This window comes from Anabrus simplex, chromosome 2 (genome assembly GCF_040414725.1).
Source record: "Anabrus simplex isolate iqAnaSimp1 chromosome 2, ASM4041472v1, whole genome shotgun sequence".
NCBI lineage: Eukaryota > Metazoa > Arthropoda > Insecta > Orthoptera > Tettigoniidae > Anabrus > Anabrus simplex.
This window is the reverse complement of record NC_090266.1, coordinates 610,855,124-610,872,963: the sequence shown is the minus strand read 5'-3', so window position 1 is coordinate 610,872,963 and position 17,840 is coordinate 610,855,124. Positions and strand designations below refer to the sequence as shown.

Genomic DNA, 17,840 nt, shown 5'->3' with positions numbered 1-17,840 from the left:
GGCAAGTTAAATGAAATCGGAAATCTTTTGGATTCAACCTTTTAAGGAACCCGTAATATCACGCAACAGGCAGTGTGCGGAAAAACAGAATCCGCGAACACTGGCGATGCTGACAGTTGATGAAAAAACGTGGCTCATATAATAAATTCGTAGGCACCGAACAATACTGTCATTGCCGATGAACTGCATTGCTTTATTTTAATGCGAGCCCAAACGGTCTTATGGTTTTAAAGGAGAAAGTGCCAGCCGGGGAATCACAGAAGGGTGGGGGATGGGGGTCATTGTCGTACGTTGCAATGCACATGGAAGCGAGAAACTTTATCCCCTCGTCATAGGAAAGTTCGATAAGCCACAATGTTTTAAGGGTATTGGGCACCTTTCATGCCAGTACAAAGCATCTAAAAATGCAAACAGTGCAGAAATCCATAAAATAATGCATGTGCACAGGGGAACCAGCATAATTTATCCTCATCTTTGGATTGTGTGATTTTTTTCTTTTGTTGCGTGAGGTTATGTTTGTCAGTGATTTATCCAAGTGCATTATTTGAACATTGTAAATGCACCTTGTTGGATACATTTCAGAAATAGTTTTTTTCCATGGCATTTGAAAGCTTTAAACTGTGAATCGAGGTGATTGCATGTATTAATGGGTCTTAGCATACATTGTGAGGCGGCAAATGTTTACATTTCTGAAGTACGAGAGAAGTACCATGGCGGGAAATCGTACAAGGCTAGAGGTGTAAATACAAGGCATCTAAAATGGATACAGTATAGTAATCCAATGAATAAAGCACTTGCACATGGGAGCCAGCATAGATTTCTCCTCGTCTTTGAATCGTGTTTTTTTTTTCTTTCTTTCGTTGAGTGAGGTTATGTTTGCCAGCAAGATATCCAACTGCATTACTTGAATACTGTAAATGCACCTTCTTGGATACATTTTGGAAATAGTTCTTTTCTATGACATTTGAAAGGTATAAACTGTGAATCAAGGTTAACTGCACACAGTAACGGGCCTTAGAATATTTTGCAACGCGGCAAGGGTTGGTACTTCTGAACTGCGAATTGGCGGTTAATTCAAAATCACGTAATTCGAAGTCCGATTTTTGAGTCCCAACGACTTCGAATTAACGAGGTTTTACTGTATTGATTTTTCCTTTCACCCTACTCGATCGAGCATGTGGGAGATCACATGGTATGCTGGCCTATCTCAAGGTTAAACCCAGTGCCTACGAAGCTGTGTGACATGAAACTTTCTTAGAATAAAGTGAACCAATTACGTAATACAAACGCCAACAGCAATTTCTCCAACAACCACACCTCCAAATGCGAGGATATTTAAACTCTGGGTTTTACCTAGAGCTCCTCTTTATTCTTCGATAACTTCTCCGTGAGCCAAGTTAAGTTTCGTGTTTCTGGCCTAGCATGAACACTTTGTAAAATTTCGTTGTCAGTTTCAGCTCAAACTAACTTTGAGTAGAGAGAAGAGGACCACAACCCAGCATAATTACAACACCAGTTCCAGGATGTCAACCATAAATTCAAGAGGACCGATTCATACAACGTGGGATTTGACATCTACTTCAACCATGTGGCACTAAGCATGTAGGTGGCACCAACATCGAAGGGAGAACGTGCCGGACCTCATGAGAGCATAGCAGACCGCCCTGGGAATAAGAGTTCCATAGCAAAATTCCAGTACAATTTTGTAATATTTTCTGTCCATCTATTTAGAAAATTTTATGTTCTTCTCTAAAGTAGTATTTCTATTCAATTTGAGTAATTTTGTAATTTTTTAATACTTAATCTTACCCAGGTACAGGTAGCTTTGAATATGAACAAGTGTGTATTGGGTTCTATTAGATTAGATGTATAGTAGTTTGTCTTTTAAGAATGTTTCTACCTCAGTGCAATTATTAAAAATCATGCTTTAATAATCGTTGTCCTCTTGAATAAATAAGAATGTAAAATGATCATTTCAAATTTTCATGAAACATTGTGGGACAAGTTTTAGGTTGTGTTTCATTCATTGCATTGCCATGTGATAATGCAGATTGCATCACCTTCTTTGAATATTTTATTCAGACGTCGATGGTAGACTTAAAAATCATTGGTAATAATAATAATAATAATAATAATAATAATAATAATAATAATAATAATAATAATAATAATAATAATAATAATAATAATAATAATAATAATAATTTAAAATTGGGTTAAATGAAATTATAATGGTCATGAGTGATAAATAATATTAGAAATGTTCATGTGGAATATGTCCACCTTGGGATCTCTCACATGCTCACTGAGCTAACTGGGAAAAAGGGGGGCAATACCAAATTTCAATTTCAAATTAAGGGCAGAAAAATTACGTGAGGGGGAGAAATTACATGGGTAAATGTGGTGCTGAACCCATTTCATAAACACAAAGTATGTGTGGACAATGGTCCTGACCTCCACCATCCTAAATAAGACTTAAGAGTGAGCTAGTTAAGCACCACAGATCGTGTTGCAGTAAGCTTCCATTTGAGAGTGGTGGGTTTGAACCCCACCGCTGGTTGCCCTCAAGATGGTTTGTATTTATTGAAACTGGGTCACCAAATACCAGCCAAAAGAAGTCTCAATCAATGCACTATTAATTCAGCTCTTTCATATAGGTAAGTTCAACAAATTACAAACAGCAGTCAAATGCATTTTCTAGCCTGAGTCAAGATGAATCATCCTGCCAGAATCTAACTGTGAAAGCAAGATAACACATATTGTACTATTAATGTAAAATTATATACAATGAAGTGCACTCTCTAACATTTACTCCAACACCAAAATTTCATCCAGGCTACAATACTGCTTGTGTTCCAGATCTAAGAGAAATGTGATTATGCAAGGTTTTCTGCAATTTTCACCATTTTGTTACCTAAAATAAAATAAAAAAATAAAAAAAGAAAGAAAGAAAGAAAGAAAGAAAGAAAGAAAGAAAGAAAGAAAGAGACTCTCCTGCAGAAATTATCATACTACCAGTGGCATATACTGAAGGCTACCAAGGCTATTGGTGAAGCCCAAACCTCAAGTGAGAATGATGGAAGTCTAAAGCATATTATAATGTAAGCAAATGGCACATTGTTCCATTTACAAAACTTGAAAGCAGTGAGAAAAAACGTTGCACGTATTTCTGAGAGCAAGACATCGGAGACAGATATTGCGGCCCAGACTCTCATCCCTCTCCTCTCGACTCACCTCGGGCGGCTTGCTGCTTTGTGTACGAATGGTGCGGGGACTGGGGGGATAGGTGTGCTAGGCTTCGGTCTGTCACATCGCCACTGCTAACTATCAACCATGCGTTACTCATCGTACATACTTCCTAACCTCATACTTCTGACTTAATTATATAGATAACAGAGTGCTGCTATTTCACTCCCTTTTACCTCTATCTCCTTACAGGAGGACACTGCAGGGCTGCTGTTGCAGGAGTAATACAGTTTTCTTTTTATAGGTATTTTTGTTTGAAGATCAGAACAATGCACATGCCCGGTGAGGCATGGGGTGAAGGGATTTTCCCCAACGGAGCCAGTGACGTAATTGTTACCTTAACAACCCCACTACTACCCAGGCGAATTTATATTTACCTGAAAGGTAAGTTTTCCTAGAAGCGACTCCAGCGATCATCGCATGTAGGAAAATGATAACATGCAAACTCAGAAGAGGAGTCCTCCGTGATGATCACTGAGCGATTATCGCTGGAGTTGCTTCTAGGAAAACGTACCTTTACTGGCAGCTCCTCGCTCTTGTCAGTTGTAATCCAGCTATTGCTATTGCGTTGTTCTGCGTTCGTTCGTATTCCTTTCTCAGCTGTCACCATTTATCCATTGTTATTGTTCTCATTCTTCATTTCTCTTGTTATTTCTGTGTAGGCCTAACTGTTTTGTAAAGACCGCGTAATGTCTGTCGTACGCAAGAGGGGAAAGACAATTCACAGTGAAGCTAGAGAAGTGATCGGGAATATTATAAACCAATGTTATGAGGAAGCTACACACTTGGTGACAAAGAGTAACTTGAGGGCTGCTAAACACAGCTGTATATCTCATTTTCATTTCTTCCTCAGTACGGTATTTTATGTCATTTACTCAGTCTCAAAATGTTCAATCAATTAACTTTATCATTCATATGTTTGCATAATCTTCAAAGCATTTTTCTGAGCACCATATTGATAACATTTATACGAATAATTTGCACTTATTTATTTGAAGATTATTGATAAAAAATGCAAGCTTTATTATTCTCAGAATTTGTATGTGTTGTAAAGTGATACTTATGAACTATGTTTTAGTACTGGGACAGATATCAAAACACTGAGACATATTATTACATGTAATTCAGAATTCATTATTTTGATATGTTAAGCAGACCCTACACGGTCAGTAATACTGATCAGTAATACTGAGTCAATAATACTGACAGTACGCATCAATATTGTAGCGACCTTACATGGTCATTATTACTGTCAATATTTTGGTCAGTACCAGTGCACTAGCTTACCATTGCGGCATTCTCACTTTACAAATAAAGTCAATAACCGTCACTACGGAATGAGATTTATAACATGCAATTGCGGTATTCTATCAAAATGGATCGTAAAAGACGGGCATTTTGTAGTTATCATATTAGTACGCACGAAATGCAGTTTTAAACGTAAACGATGGGTTAAAGATTGGCTTAGGAAAAGAGAAGAGTATTCTCATATGAAGTGTTGAGGGAAACACAATATACCGAAGCAGAAGATTATCAGAACTATCTCCGAATGCTTGAGGGTACTTTTGCGAAATTACTACGAATGGTAGAGCCTTTTGTAATAAGGCAAAATACAAACATGCGGTGCTGTTTATCGGTGGCAGAGAGATTAGCGGTGACAGTGAGGTATATTGCAACTGGTATAAATTTTGATGATTGGTAGAGCCTTTTGTAATAAGGCAAAATACAAACATGCGGTACTGTTTATCGGTGGCAGAGAGATTAGCGGTGACAGTGAGGTATCTTACAACTGGTATAAATTTTGAAGATTTAAAGTTTTCCGCTATAATGTCACCAGTTTCCATCAGTACAGCAGTTGTGGAAACATGTAAAGTATTGTGTTAAGTATGTTTATTCTGGCAGAGTTTCATATAGCTCGATAAACTTTTGCAATAGGCCTACTTGACGGTTCCACAAGCACCTCTACTTGGCCTTGGTGAGAAACGCATTTGTCGTCCACCGCTGCTCCGTTGACACTGACAGAAATAATGACAAGCGCACTCACACGGTCAGTATAACTGTCAGTATCCCCACCACTCTACAGTACTGACGCTCGCAGATCAGGAAATCCGGATCTGCTTCAGTACTGGCCTTCATTCCATCATTCCAGGCCACACGCGATCAGTATTACTGTCAATATTTTTCGGTACTGACAGTTTTATTGATCGTGTAGGGTCTGCTTTAGATGTAGAAGCTGCGAGGTTTTCCGTAGTGGATATTTTTTGCATATAAATGTGCAGCATTTGGAAATTATATTCTAATTATGGAATAGAAAAAATGTATTAAGAAGAGGAACCATGTTTTTCCATGTACTTTTATCTTTATTATATACAATATGTTCAGTTGTTAGTGGGAAATTTTCTAGTCTTTTGTTTATTTGTGTAAGGTTGATTATTACCATATGCTTGTTTATATGATACTAGTATGTACTGATGAAACTCTTACGTGTGCACATAATATAATAGAAAATAGCACGCTGATTTCAAGTCAGTTGGAATGTACACATAGAAGCAGTGGTGCTCACCTCGTAATACATACCCTTACCCTTACCCATCTACTAATATCACTATCAACTTGAGATTTGATATAATATAAACTTTGAACCTTCATCGTCAACACTGTCACTGTAAGTTTTTCGAGGCAATAATCTGGGTTTTTGTAGCGTACTGAAATAATGCTTGTAAGAGATTTAGCCAGTAATATTGCAGACTTTATTGTAAAATTCAACATTTTTATTTAATAATAATAATAATAATAATAATAATAATAATAATAATAATAATAATAATAATAATAATAATAGCACATCTGTAGAATGGATGACACCAGATATGCAAAAAAACTGCTTGGGATAATTAAATCAAAGAAGGTCAAAATAAGCTGGTTAGAGGAAATAAAGCAAGACTTAAAAGAAATGAATATCACATTAGATATCATCAGGGATCGCAAGGCTTTCGAGAATCTGGCTGCAAAGCACATGTTCACGGAAAAGGCTAAAAGAACAACAGGGAAGCAATGGACGGAAGAGCACAAGAAACAGCACAGCGAGTTCATGAAGAGATTTCGGGAGGAGAAGAAGAATGGAAAACCATCATCAAGCTAACAAGTTCTAACGCGCTCTGTAAACAGGCGTAACGAAGAAATAATAATAATAATAATAATAATAATAATAATAATAATAATAATAATAATAATAATAATAATAATAATAATAATAATGGTGCATGGCATCTGTATAGGCTTCATGGTGACCTAATGAGGATAAAATGAATGACGAAGACGTCATAAACACCCAGTTCCCAAGCCAGGGGAATTAACAGTGTAAGGGAGTTGATTAGGAAAATTGAACCGGGGTCATCGGACCAAAGGCAAGTATTCCTTCCACTTAGCCACAAAGCTGGCTTCTAATTTGCTAAACCTTAGGCTACCATCTCCACTGATCAGGTGTTGAGTATTGACAGTGGCAGAGGCCAGGGCAGTAGGTTGTGCGGCAGCCTTGTCAACACAGCAGGCTTCTCCGTTGGCAATTGCCTGCAGCTCAAAACGCTGAAGGCTTCACGTTCACTAAACCAACCATCGAAAAGGGGTAACCTAAGTCTAGTGATAGCCCACGTCTTGATCCCAGCATGATAAAGATAAAGGGAACCTGAAATATTTGTTCCGAATGAGTAAATTTATAATACCAATATAGTTGGTCCGTTATGGACATTATAAATTTTCCCATATGCCACTGCATACTACTTCTTGAGAGAATATACAAAGGGCACTAAATTATGCATCCATATTAGTAACAGACATTTGCAGCAGATTTGAAGTGATAATCTTCATACTATTCTCCTTATATTTGTGATATACAGTAGTACTATGCTATTCACCCTCTGACCATCAGTAAACCATTAAGAACAGAAGCCAATGAAGGTTAAATTATAACCAGCTGCTTTACATACAAATTTCAGAAGTGTGAGCAAAATTATTAATAATGTTTAATCTAAAGTTGTACGCTGGACACTTTTGCCAAGTTACGCAACATATCGCGTGCCATGTCACCTCAGTGGGAGATCAGCATTCGACAGCCCAGGTCAATGTTTATAAGCTAAATCAGTATTAATTTAAGCAATAAGGAATACATTTAACACACATCCACTTTAAATTATAAAATGACATTCAATTTTGATCTGCTATTGGGAATATATTTTAAAATAATCCTTCAATTCATTCCTGTGGTCACATTAGTATATGCCTGATCCTATTGATATGCCATCCAAAAAAAAAAAAACAATCATCAGGACTGGCCAACTGTTAACAGTCACTGTCTGAATTGTGTTCTTGTTAAAAATCTGAGTGATAATTAATTCTTCCTCCTCAAATTCATCATCATTCTCATTGTCTGGTATTGTGTTAAACTCTGGAGCCTTGTTGAGTAGCTAGTCAACTCTGATCTTATTATTTATGGAAGACAATTTCAGATATGAAGAATATCAATCAAAAGATGGTGGTGTATTTTTTAAAAATTAACTAAACAAAAGAAAAGAAATAGTATTTATGTGATCATGCATGTGATGTATTTTGGGCATAATGTCACACTGTCACAGTTCCTTTCATTGCATTTCAGTGATGTTAAATTGGAGTATAACATCACACCTACTCGTCACGCTAAATGAAGGAATTTTTACAACTTCACAATCACAAAATATTAAAGAAATGGTTCAAGTCAGTGTTATTTCTTGTTGGTGCACTTTGATGGAATGCCTGCTTGAGGGTTAAATATTGGTGAGTAAGAATTGATATATAGGGGTTTGAAAAGAAACACAATATGACTAATATGATTGAAGCAATGGATAGCAAACACTAATGAAAAGAACTTGAGAATCATTGACAGAAGAAACTGGTTATGACAGGCAGCAAGAGCAAATATGAAAAACAGTCTTATGCTTGTAATGGGATTTTAAACAAAGTCCAACATACAAACCTGTAACTGGAGAATAGAAAAATTTGGTTTTACTGGACAGATTTCCCACCCTTCATTTTCAAGAAATATCCTGAGTTCTTCAAGCCGTTCCCTATGATAGTTTCTAAAGTACTGTCCACTTTGTTCCTTCATCAACTTCTGCAATTCCTCTGACTTACTGCCACAGAATTCTTCACCAACTTCTGTTAACCTGTAAATGAAGAACAGACAGAAAGCTTAAAGTAATGATACACATAACATAGAATGTAAGTCGTGGAAAAGAACAAACAAGTGACAAATCAAGTCATCAAAGTTTATCGTCAACTCCTATCTCTGTCACTCAACCCTTTCCATTCTGACCTGCCATTGTGTTTATCCTAATTTGCTCTTATCTTTCTATACATGATACAGTATAATATAAAACAACTAAATGGTATAGAGTTCAACAAATTATGAAACATCTATAATTATCAGCAATATTTTGACAAGCTGTACCACTTGCAGATCCAAAATCCAAGTTCTGGTAATGGCAATGGTCATCTTGAGAGCTTTATATGGAAGCATGATCACATTCACATTCACCCTTATTTTAACCCCAGAGCTCCCTTCCTAAACCCAAGACCAAATTCAAATCACAATAAACTTTAATAGATATCACAAAAGAACATCCATCCATCCGTCCATCCGTCCGTCCATCTGTCCTTTTAACTATTGAGCAAAGAAAGGTTCACCAAGTACATGGAATGAACAGAAAGGAAATAAGCATGTCCGAGAAGTCAGGTAATTTTTTATGAATATATCATTAATTGCAAATGAAAAACACAGCGATGTGGGAAATGGTATAGCAAATGAAAAATTTTATCCATTAATTCCATGTTCAACCTAATAGGCTTTTTCCAAATACTCCTTAACTGGTTTACTGAAGCAAGACCAGACACATCTCAATCCACAAACAGATTTAGGGCTTATTCTTTTCTTTAGAACTCAGTTGCTCAGCTGGGTGCATTGAGGCTAGCCCAGTACGGCCAGGCTGGCCTGCATGAAATGCAGACAACTTACTTACCAAGTGTACATCACAATCATATGAGAGAGCGAACATACTCTGCACAGGACTGAATAGTGATGTCAGACTGAGAAGCTCTTCTTGCATCATTCAATGAAATCTCACCCTTTAAAAATATTCAGGTTTGATTTATTCTGTATTCAATATTAAGACATATTTCCCATATTTATATGTTCAAAGAAAACTGACACATTATAAGTTTTGTGTCACAATGTACAAATATACAGAGTTGAAGCCTGCAAACTGTGATTTACAATTCTTTTCGATGGGATTGGAAAAATTTCCATTATGAAAAGTAAAATTCCTGTTATTCATTTAGTAAAATACAGGGTGTAACTAAATATGTGGGAAAGCTCCAGGGATTTGATAGAGGGCCTGGCAACAAGCAGAACATGTCCTGTAAACATATGGTTTATTTGCTTTCGTTTCTGTGTTACAGACATTGTTTGTGGTGTACATAACACAGATCACTTCACTATGCAGGTTGGTCATTTGTGTAGTGCACACAAGCCACTTGTACACTTCGTCCCTATTCAAGTCAGTGTGCATTTGTTTTGCATTTAAAGCCATGTGATGTCAGTTGCTTAGCAAAGTAAACACTTCCACACAGGTCATAAGCTAGAGTGGAGTGATACGTGTTGTCAGTTGTTATTGAATGCACGTACAGTACAAGTGGAGTTATACTGTTTTCAGTTGTTATTGAGTGTACATACAGTACAAGTGGAGTGATACGAGTTGTCAGTTGTTATTGAGTGCACATACAGTACAAGTGGAGTGATACGTGTTGCGAGTTCTTATTGAGTGCACGTACAGTACATGTGGAGTGATACGTGTTGCAAGTTCTTATTGAGTGCACGTACAGTACAAGTGGAGTGATACGTGCTGGCAGTTGTTATTGAGTGCACGTACAGTACAAGTCGTGATACAATGGGGTACTCAAATCAGTAAATGGCAGACATGCACCCCCTGTATGGACGGGCTCAGTTTAACGCAAATGAAGCATGGCATTTGTATGCAGAACACTCTTTCCTAATACATGTTTACCGAACAACAAGACGTTCCAAAGAATACACGAGCATCTTTGCAAAACAGGCTCGTTTAGCAGACGTGTTGCTGATAATGGACGACCTAGGAGCACAAGAACACCTGACACAGAGGAACGAGTTCTCAACCATATTGAGAAAGATAGCAGGAGCAGCACCAGGGAATTAGCAGCAAGGGTGGATGTGAGTCATATGACAAGTGTGGAGGATTCTACGAGAATAGCTCCTTTATTCGTATCACCTTCAAAGAGTCCAAGGTCTTAGTCCAGCTGACTTTCCACCCGGAGCAGCATTTTGTACCTGGTTACGGTTGATGTGCGTTCAGGAGCAACCTTCCCACTCTGCTATTCTGTTTACCGATGAAGCGAAGTTTACCAGAAATGGAGTGCAGAACTTGCACAATACGCATGTCAGGGCATATGAAAATCCCAGAGAAGTTAAGCAAAACCCAAACCAGACATTAACAGCAGTTCAGTATTAATGTTTGGGCTGGAATAATAGGTGACATATTAATTGGTCTTTTCATTTTACCGGGAACATTGACAGGAGCGTCATACTGCGTCTTTTTAACAAATGATTTACATGGTTTGTTGAAAGATGTTCCACTGGATTTAATTCAGCGCATGTGGTTCATGCACGATGGAGCACCGCCTCATTTTGCTCTTGCTGCCAGAGCAATTTTACATCAGCGATTCCCAAAAAAATGGATAGGGCGTTAGGGCCCGACACCGTGGCCTGCTCGTTCTCCTGATCTCAATCCATTATACTTCTACTTATGGGGTCATTTCAAGGCCACTGTGTATGCCACACCTATTCATAATGTGGAAATGCTGCTTCAGCGAATAGAGCAAGGGTGTCAGCAGATACGACAGACACCTGAAATATGGGAACGAGTGAGACAGTTAATGATGCGGCGTATAGATGCCTGCATTACATCTCGTGGTAGCCATTTTGAGCACCTTCTGTAGAGAACTGTAAGTAGTAAAAAAAGTTTTATCAACACAAATGACCAACCTGCATAGTGAAGTGGTCTGTGTTATGTACACCAAAAACAATGCCTGTAACAAGGAAACAAAAGCAAATAAACCACATGTTTACAGGACATATTCTGCTTGTTGTCGGATCCTCTATCGAATCCCTGGAGCTTTCCCACATATTTAGTTACAGCCTGTATAATATATTTACATACACCAAGTTTAATGCTTGATTTTACACAGTGTTGTGAATTTCTCTGTTCATTGATTTTCTGAAAATAGTATTTAAAACTTATCAGATGTATACGGATAACAGCTAACCTCTAAATAGCGAGCGAGTTTCATCACTAATGACAACACAGATATTTACTATCCAAGTAGAACACTGTATATGCAATAACAAGTAGATATACAGTATGTCTTCAAATAAGTAATCTAACTGATGTTATACCTGGTAAATATGACTGGATTGTTGATGAGTTTGTCAAATCACTTAAACTCAAGAAACAGAAAGCCACAGCTTTCTGCTTTACTCATTATATTACGAACATTTCTAAAGCATACCCCTCTTCAAACACAGGGTGAATAAGAACTACACTGAAAACAAAAAAACAAAAAAAAAAAACACGAATACCGGGCGAGTTGGCCATGCTGTGAGCATCAGGGAGATAGTGAATTCGAATCCCACTGTCGGCAGCCTTGAAGATGGTTTTCTGCGGTTTACCCATTTTCACACCAGGAAAATGCTGGAGTTTTACCTTAATTAAGGCCACAGCCACTTCCTTCCAACTCCTAGGCCTTTCCTATCCCATAGCCACCATAAGACCTATCTGTGTTGGTGAGACGAAAAGCCACTAGCAAAATGCATGAATACTCTTTGTGTTATGTTAAGAACGGTTGTGCAATCTAATGGACACAGAAAAAATTTTCTTTCCGAGAAAATGAGGTTACCGTGTTACTTCCGGGCACAGAATTCAAATTGATGAACTCACCGTATTTGCTATGCCAGAGCACAAGCCGCTGCCGTGCTTCAGGGAAGTGAAAGGAAGGGAGGGGAAGTGGGGTGTATGATGGAGACAGAGATAACGCTCCACGCGTATGCACAAATTTCCTCGTTCAATCCACACAGGATTGGCCTTGCCTCTTACACACAATATCCACAGTTCGCTTAATAAACAGCTGTAACTGCACACACAGTACAAGAACACACTGTAATTAAGACACACTTGTCAGTCAAGGTATGCACCAAATTGTTTCTCTTCTCATCTGCTGGTCGCACTAACATTCTTTATTACTTAATATGCTCGAAGCTGCAATGTTGCTTCTTAAGATTGTGTATTCCTTCACTCACAACATTGTAAATGGAAAGAAATACTGAATGAAGGAAACAATGTGCCCAATGATTTGATTACAGTAGATGTTCAATATGCCTCCTCCTACTTCAAAGCGAAGTTCACAATGGTGTAGTAGTGACCTTTGGACCTTTCAGGATGTGTGGTGTGTTGCAAACAACCTGGAAAGCAGTTTGTATTCTTGGTACAAGTTCATCTTCTCTTTCTACAGGGTTCACATAGTAGTCAATTTGTGCAGAACAAACTGTACACTGCCTACCGGGGCTGGGAAGCGACTATGTGAAACATACGAGAAACTTGCGCATTCCCACCGAGCATTACCTCTGTCTCTCATCAACAGGCAGCGGCTGGCTCTCTGGCATAGCAAGTACATCAAGTTCGTCAATTTGATTTGCGCACCTGGAGGTAACAAAGTAACCTCATTTTCTTGAAAAGAAACATTTTTTCCACCAATCTGACTGCAAATTTGTTTTTAATGTAACACAAAGAACATTCCTGATTCTTTTGACGATATAGTTCTGATGCACCCTGTATAATAGTGAAAATTGTAGTTCATTGCGTAGAGTACAAAAAATAGTTTGAGATACCAATAAACTCTTTGTTGTATCCGGTCAATATACGTGAACAGAACAGAAATAAATAATTTCTAACAATGTAAGTTGTATTGAAAATTACCTGGATTTCTGTCCATTGGAAATTGAAAAACTAAAATAACTCCATTAATCCATTAGTGCTCAGTAGCAGCTTTATTTACCAAGTATTTTAGAAGGTTGTATAAACTGTACATTTAAAATTCTATCTGTAATACAACAATGGACATAAATGTTAGTTAGCAGTCAATTATTTATTTGAACTTTCTTCTTCAGTTGATGTTTATTGTTGTGACCGTATGGTAGAACACTGCAATGTATGTTTTACACTCTACTGTATTCGAGCATGTTTCCCTCGAGCGGCGAGTGCTTAACTACAATGACGAGCGAACTATGCTCGCAAGAAGGACAATTGCAGAAAACAACCGGCAATCAGTTGAATTTGTATTGGGAAGCAATAAAATAATGCCATTACATTCACGTTTGTTCTGATTTGTATTTTATACGTGGTGCCATCTTAGTATTACAAACACCGAATGAATGAAAATTAAACAGGTAATTTTTATCTTGTAAACATTAAAAACAATTATCATTTTAAACAATATATCCTGATAAAATTTAAATAATATATGAATTAGAAATCCAAACAATGAAAAAAAGTAGTAAATTGTGTTCTTTCTGTTTATTTAATTCGATGTCTTATATTTTGTTTGCCATTGTAATTTTTTAAATATATATCTTTATTCTTGTACACTAGACCAAACATAAATTAAATGTCTTAATTAATTAATTAATTAATTAATTAATTATGTCTTGGAGTAAGAAATAACTGATATGGAATAAATGAATATTTTTTAATTTCCTTTACGCCGTATCGACACAGATAGGTCTTATGGCAATGATAGGATAGGGAAGGTCAAGGAGTGGGAAGGAAGCAACTGTGGCATTACTTAAAGTACAGCCCCCAGCATTTGCCTAGCGTGAAAATGGGAAACCACAGAAAATAATCTTCAGGGCTGCCGACAGTGGGCTTTGAACCTACATCTCCCAAATGCAAACTTACAGTTATGTGACCCAAACAGCACAGCCATTCGCTGGGTAAATGCAAAATTAACCTCTGTCTTTTGTTTGAAAAGAAGTACCGGTAATGTAAGAATAATGACCGAGAGCGAGAAACTTAAATAACGATTTAAGTTCATTGAGTTATGGATTCTATTGTTATATTTAAGTTTTTTAGATTCATTTACATTTCAATTATTGTACCAATGAAAATTAAATAAGGACTGTCCTGCTCCATGGCTAAATGGTTAGCATGCTGGCCTTTGGTCACAGAGGTCCCAGGTTCGACTCCCAGCAGGGTAGGGAATTTTAACAACAATTGCTTAATTCTGCTGGCACAGGGGCTGGATGTATGCATCATCTTCATCTTCATCTTCATTTCATCCTCATCACGATGTGCAGGTCGCCTATTGGCGTCAAATCAAAAGACTTGCACCTGGTGAGCCGAACATGTCCTCGGACATACCCGGTTCTAAAAGCCATACACCATTTCATTTCAAAATATGGACTTTTCCCAATGTTTCAAAACTAACTGTAATTCCCTCATTAAATGATGTATTTATATGAAATAAACCGAATATTCTTTTCAGCTGCAAACAAAATCAATTACATGCACCTATTGTGAATCAACAAAATATCACTGACTCTGTCTGGGTGAAGAGTGCTCCTTCTGTCTGACAACAGATATCCAGCAGCACTAAAATTTATCTCACTTGCTGCACTAGGTGCAGGAATAGAATTTTTTTTTGCGCAATTGTTGCAAGTTTGAGGTAAGCAGTACAGCTTTTTTTCCACCATTTAAGTGGATTATCATCATCGATTGCATCTCTGGAAAGATAAAGGTCAATTTCTTATTTGTCTCATTAGTTTCAGTATCGTGCCTATCTGCAAATAATTATTTAATTTTTTGCTAGGTGACTGGAGAGTTTTTATGATGGATGGACCTAAAAGAAGTACAACAAAAATGTGAATATATTATACAGTCTTTCATAAAGAATGAACCAATTTCGAAGGCTTCTTGCGCCGTACTCAAGCCACACAGCGGAACGAGTCGCATATTGTTACAAAGGGCGTGGCCTCACATTTCTATTAGTAGTCAGTAGAGTGCTCCGCACCTTCCTCCCCTCCCCGTCCCCCCTCCTGACTCCATTCAACCTGCACAGCAGTGAGCTCACTCAATTGCCGCCCGAGTCTAACAATGGCAACACCTCAGCACAAAGCATTCTGTGTTGTTGCGTTCACACAGACCAGGTCTGTGGTCACGGTGCAACGCGAGTTCCGTAGGAGATTTAATGATGACACGTACAGGCCCTCTCACAAGAACATCCGACGGTGGTTCCAACATTTCCAGGAAACTGGATGTTTGTGTAAAAGAAAAAGCCCTGGTCGACCGCAAACTGCACGGTCAGAAGAAAATGTGAGGAGAATCCAACAGGCGTTTACTCGGAGCCCCCGGAAATCCATATCTCAAGGTCGCCACCAGCTTCAGGTGAGCAGTACCAGTATCTGGCGTGTCCTGAAAAGATGCCTACACATTAAAACCGTACAGACTTCAGCTGGTTCAGGCACTGAGACATGCTGACAAGGGACAACGGATGGAATTCTGTGCTGCGATGCTGAACATGGAAAATGATGATGAAGACACCTTTTCGTGCCTCACTTTTAGCGATGAAGCAACCTTCCATATCAATGGCTGTGTCAATCGTCACAATGTTCGGATCTGGTGAACCGAACACCCACATGCTACAATCAAGCACGAACGGAATTCTCTCAAGGTAAATGTTTTCTGTGCAGTCAGTAATGTCAGGGTTTATGGATATTCTTCACCACCAACACTGTCACAGGACAAACCTATCTTGCAATGTTCTGGACCTGGCTCTTCCCTTTGCTGCAAACATACTCATGCGACTTTAATTTCCACAAGATGGAGCCCCGCCCCATTGGAGCTTACCAGTGCGAGCATTTCTGAATGAAACAGTGCCTCAACGGTGGATTGGTCGACACACTGCTACGGATCGTGCTCTACTCGCATGGCCTCCCAGACCTCACTCCTTGCGACTTCTTCCTGTGGGGATACGTCAAGGACAAAGTTTATGATCCGCCACTACCCACTACACTGGATGACCTTCAAGAGTGGATAACATATGTGATCAACTCAGTGGGTCATGATATGCTGCAATGCGTTTGGGAGGAATTGTCCTATTGCCTTGATGTGGTCCATGCTGCTGGTGGTGATTATACTGAACACTTGTAGGACTAAACTTGAACATCAGTCAAACACATGTGTCTTAAGTTTAATCTTGTACTACTGAGCATTGGGAAAGTATAGCTTGATGAAATTGGTTCATTCTTTATTAAAGACCCTATTGTAACAAAATAAAGGTATACATGCACATATATGACTTATAGCCATACCATCACTGGGGTGGGAACATCGATGATGATGATGATGATGATGATGCTTGTTGTTTTAAGGGGCCTAACATCTAGGTCATCGGCCCCTGACGGTACGAAATGAAATGACAAAACAAAAGTCTTAAATCATCCACTGACCAAAATAAAAAATGGCATGAAGAATGAATGGATGGACATGAACCCAAAACAATCAGTGGATCCTATCCAAAAACTACCATAAAGAAACAGCATTACCGACAAAGGAACCACTTCTAAAGCACAATCCTGATGATGATGATGATGATGATGATGATGATGATGATGATGCTTGCTGTCCAAAGGGGTCCAAAGTCCAGGTCAACGGCCCCTCATAATAGTACTTATCGCTAGTAAAGTAGAACCATGGTATTTGTCATGTTGGGGTACTAATCTAAAGTAGCGTAGACTGCCGGTGTTCCACGATATGATGGTACTACTCACAAGTATTGGACGTCGTACAGGTAACGAAGACCTATGGTGTTTCTCACATAATGGCGCCACATATAGGCAACGCAAACCGATGGTGTTCCTCACTTAGGTGTACTAATCACGGGTGAGGGTAATCCCGTGGTATTCCTCACATAGTGGGTACTAAGTTCAGGCAATGCAGACCCACGGCGCTGCTCATATAGTGGTACTAATCACAGGCAATGCCCAGACCCGTGGTGTTGCTCACGTGGGTACGACTCACGGGTACTGGAAACCTACAGTGAACCTCTCTCTGCTGCTACTAATCACAAACCTATTTCGTACGTAATATAGTGGTACTACTCACAAGCACATGCAACCCGTGGTGTCCCCCCCCCCCCCGTGATGGTACGAATCAAAAGTAGTTTCATGCTTCTAATTTGATCATCCCTTGGTCGCCCCTCTTAGTAGCCTCTCACGACAGGCAGGGGATACCGTGGGTGTATTTTTTGTCTGCGTCCCCCATCCACAGGGGGTAGAGAGAGAGAAAAAAGAAGAAGAAAGAAGGGATCCATCACTTTGAAAAATGAAGTAACGGACGATGAAAGGCAAGGGCCACGAAGGGCGTGAAAATGAAAGACTCCCTAGGCCTCGGATGCTCTAATACCGTTGGGGTCGGAAAAGA

The 17,840-nt window shown here is 38.7% G+C and overlaps 1 protein-coding gene across 1 annotated transcript in view; it reads right to left on the bottom strand.

The window, feature by feature from the left end:
* The window catches only part of Vps50 (vacuolar protein sorting 50), a 323,674-nt gene that overhangs the window by 144,869 nt on the left and 160,965 nt on the right, over positions 1–17,840 (bottom strand). The window contains exon 9 of the mRNA XM_067141007.2: positions 8,255–8,444. Within this exon, the coding sequence (XP_066997108.2) occupies positions 8,255–8,444 (190 nt within the window). The remainder of the gene's footprint in view (positions 1–8,254; positions 8,445–17,840) is intronic.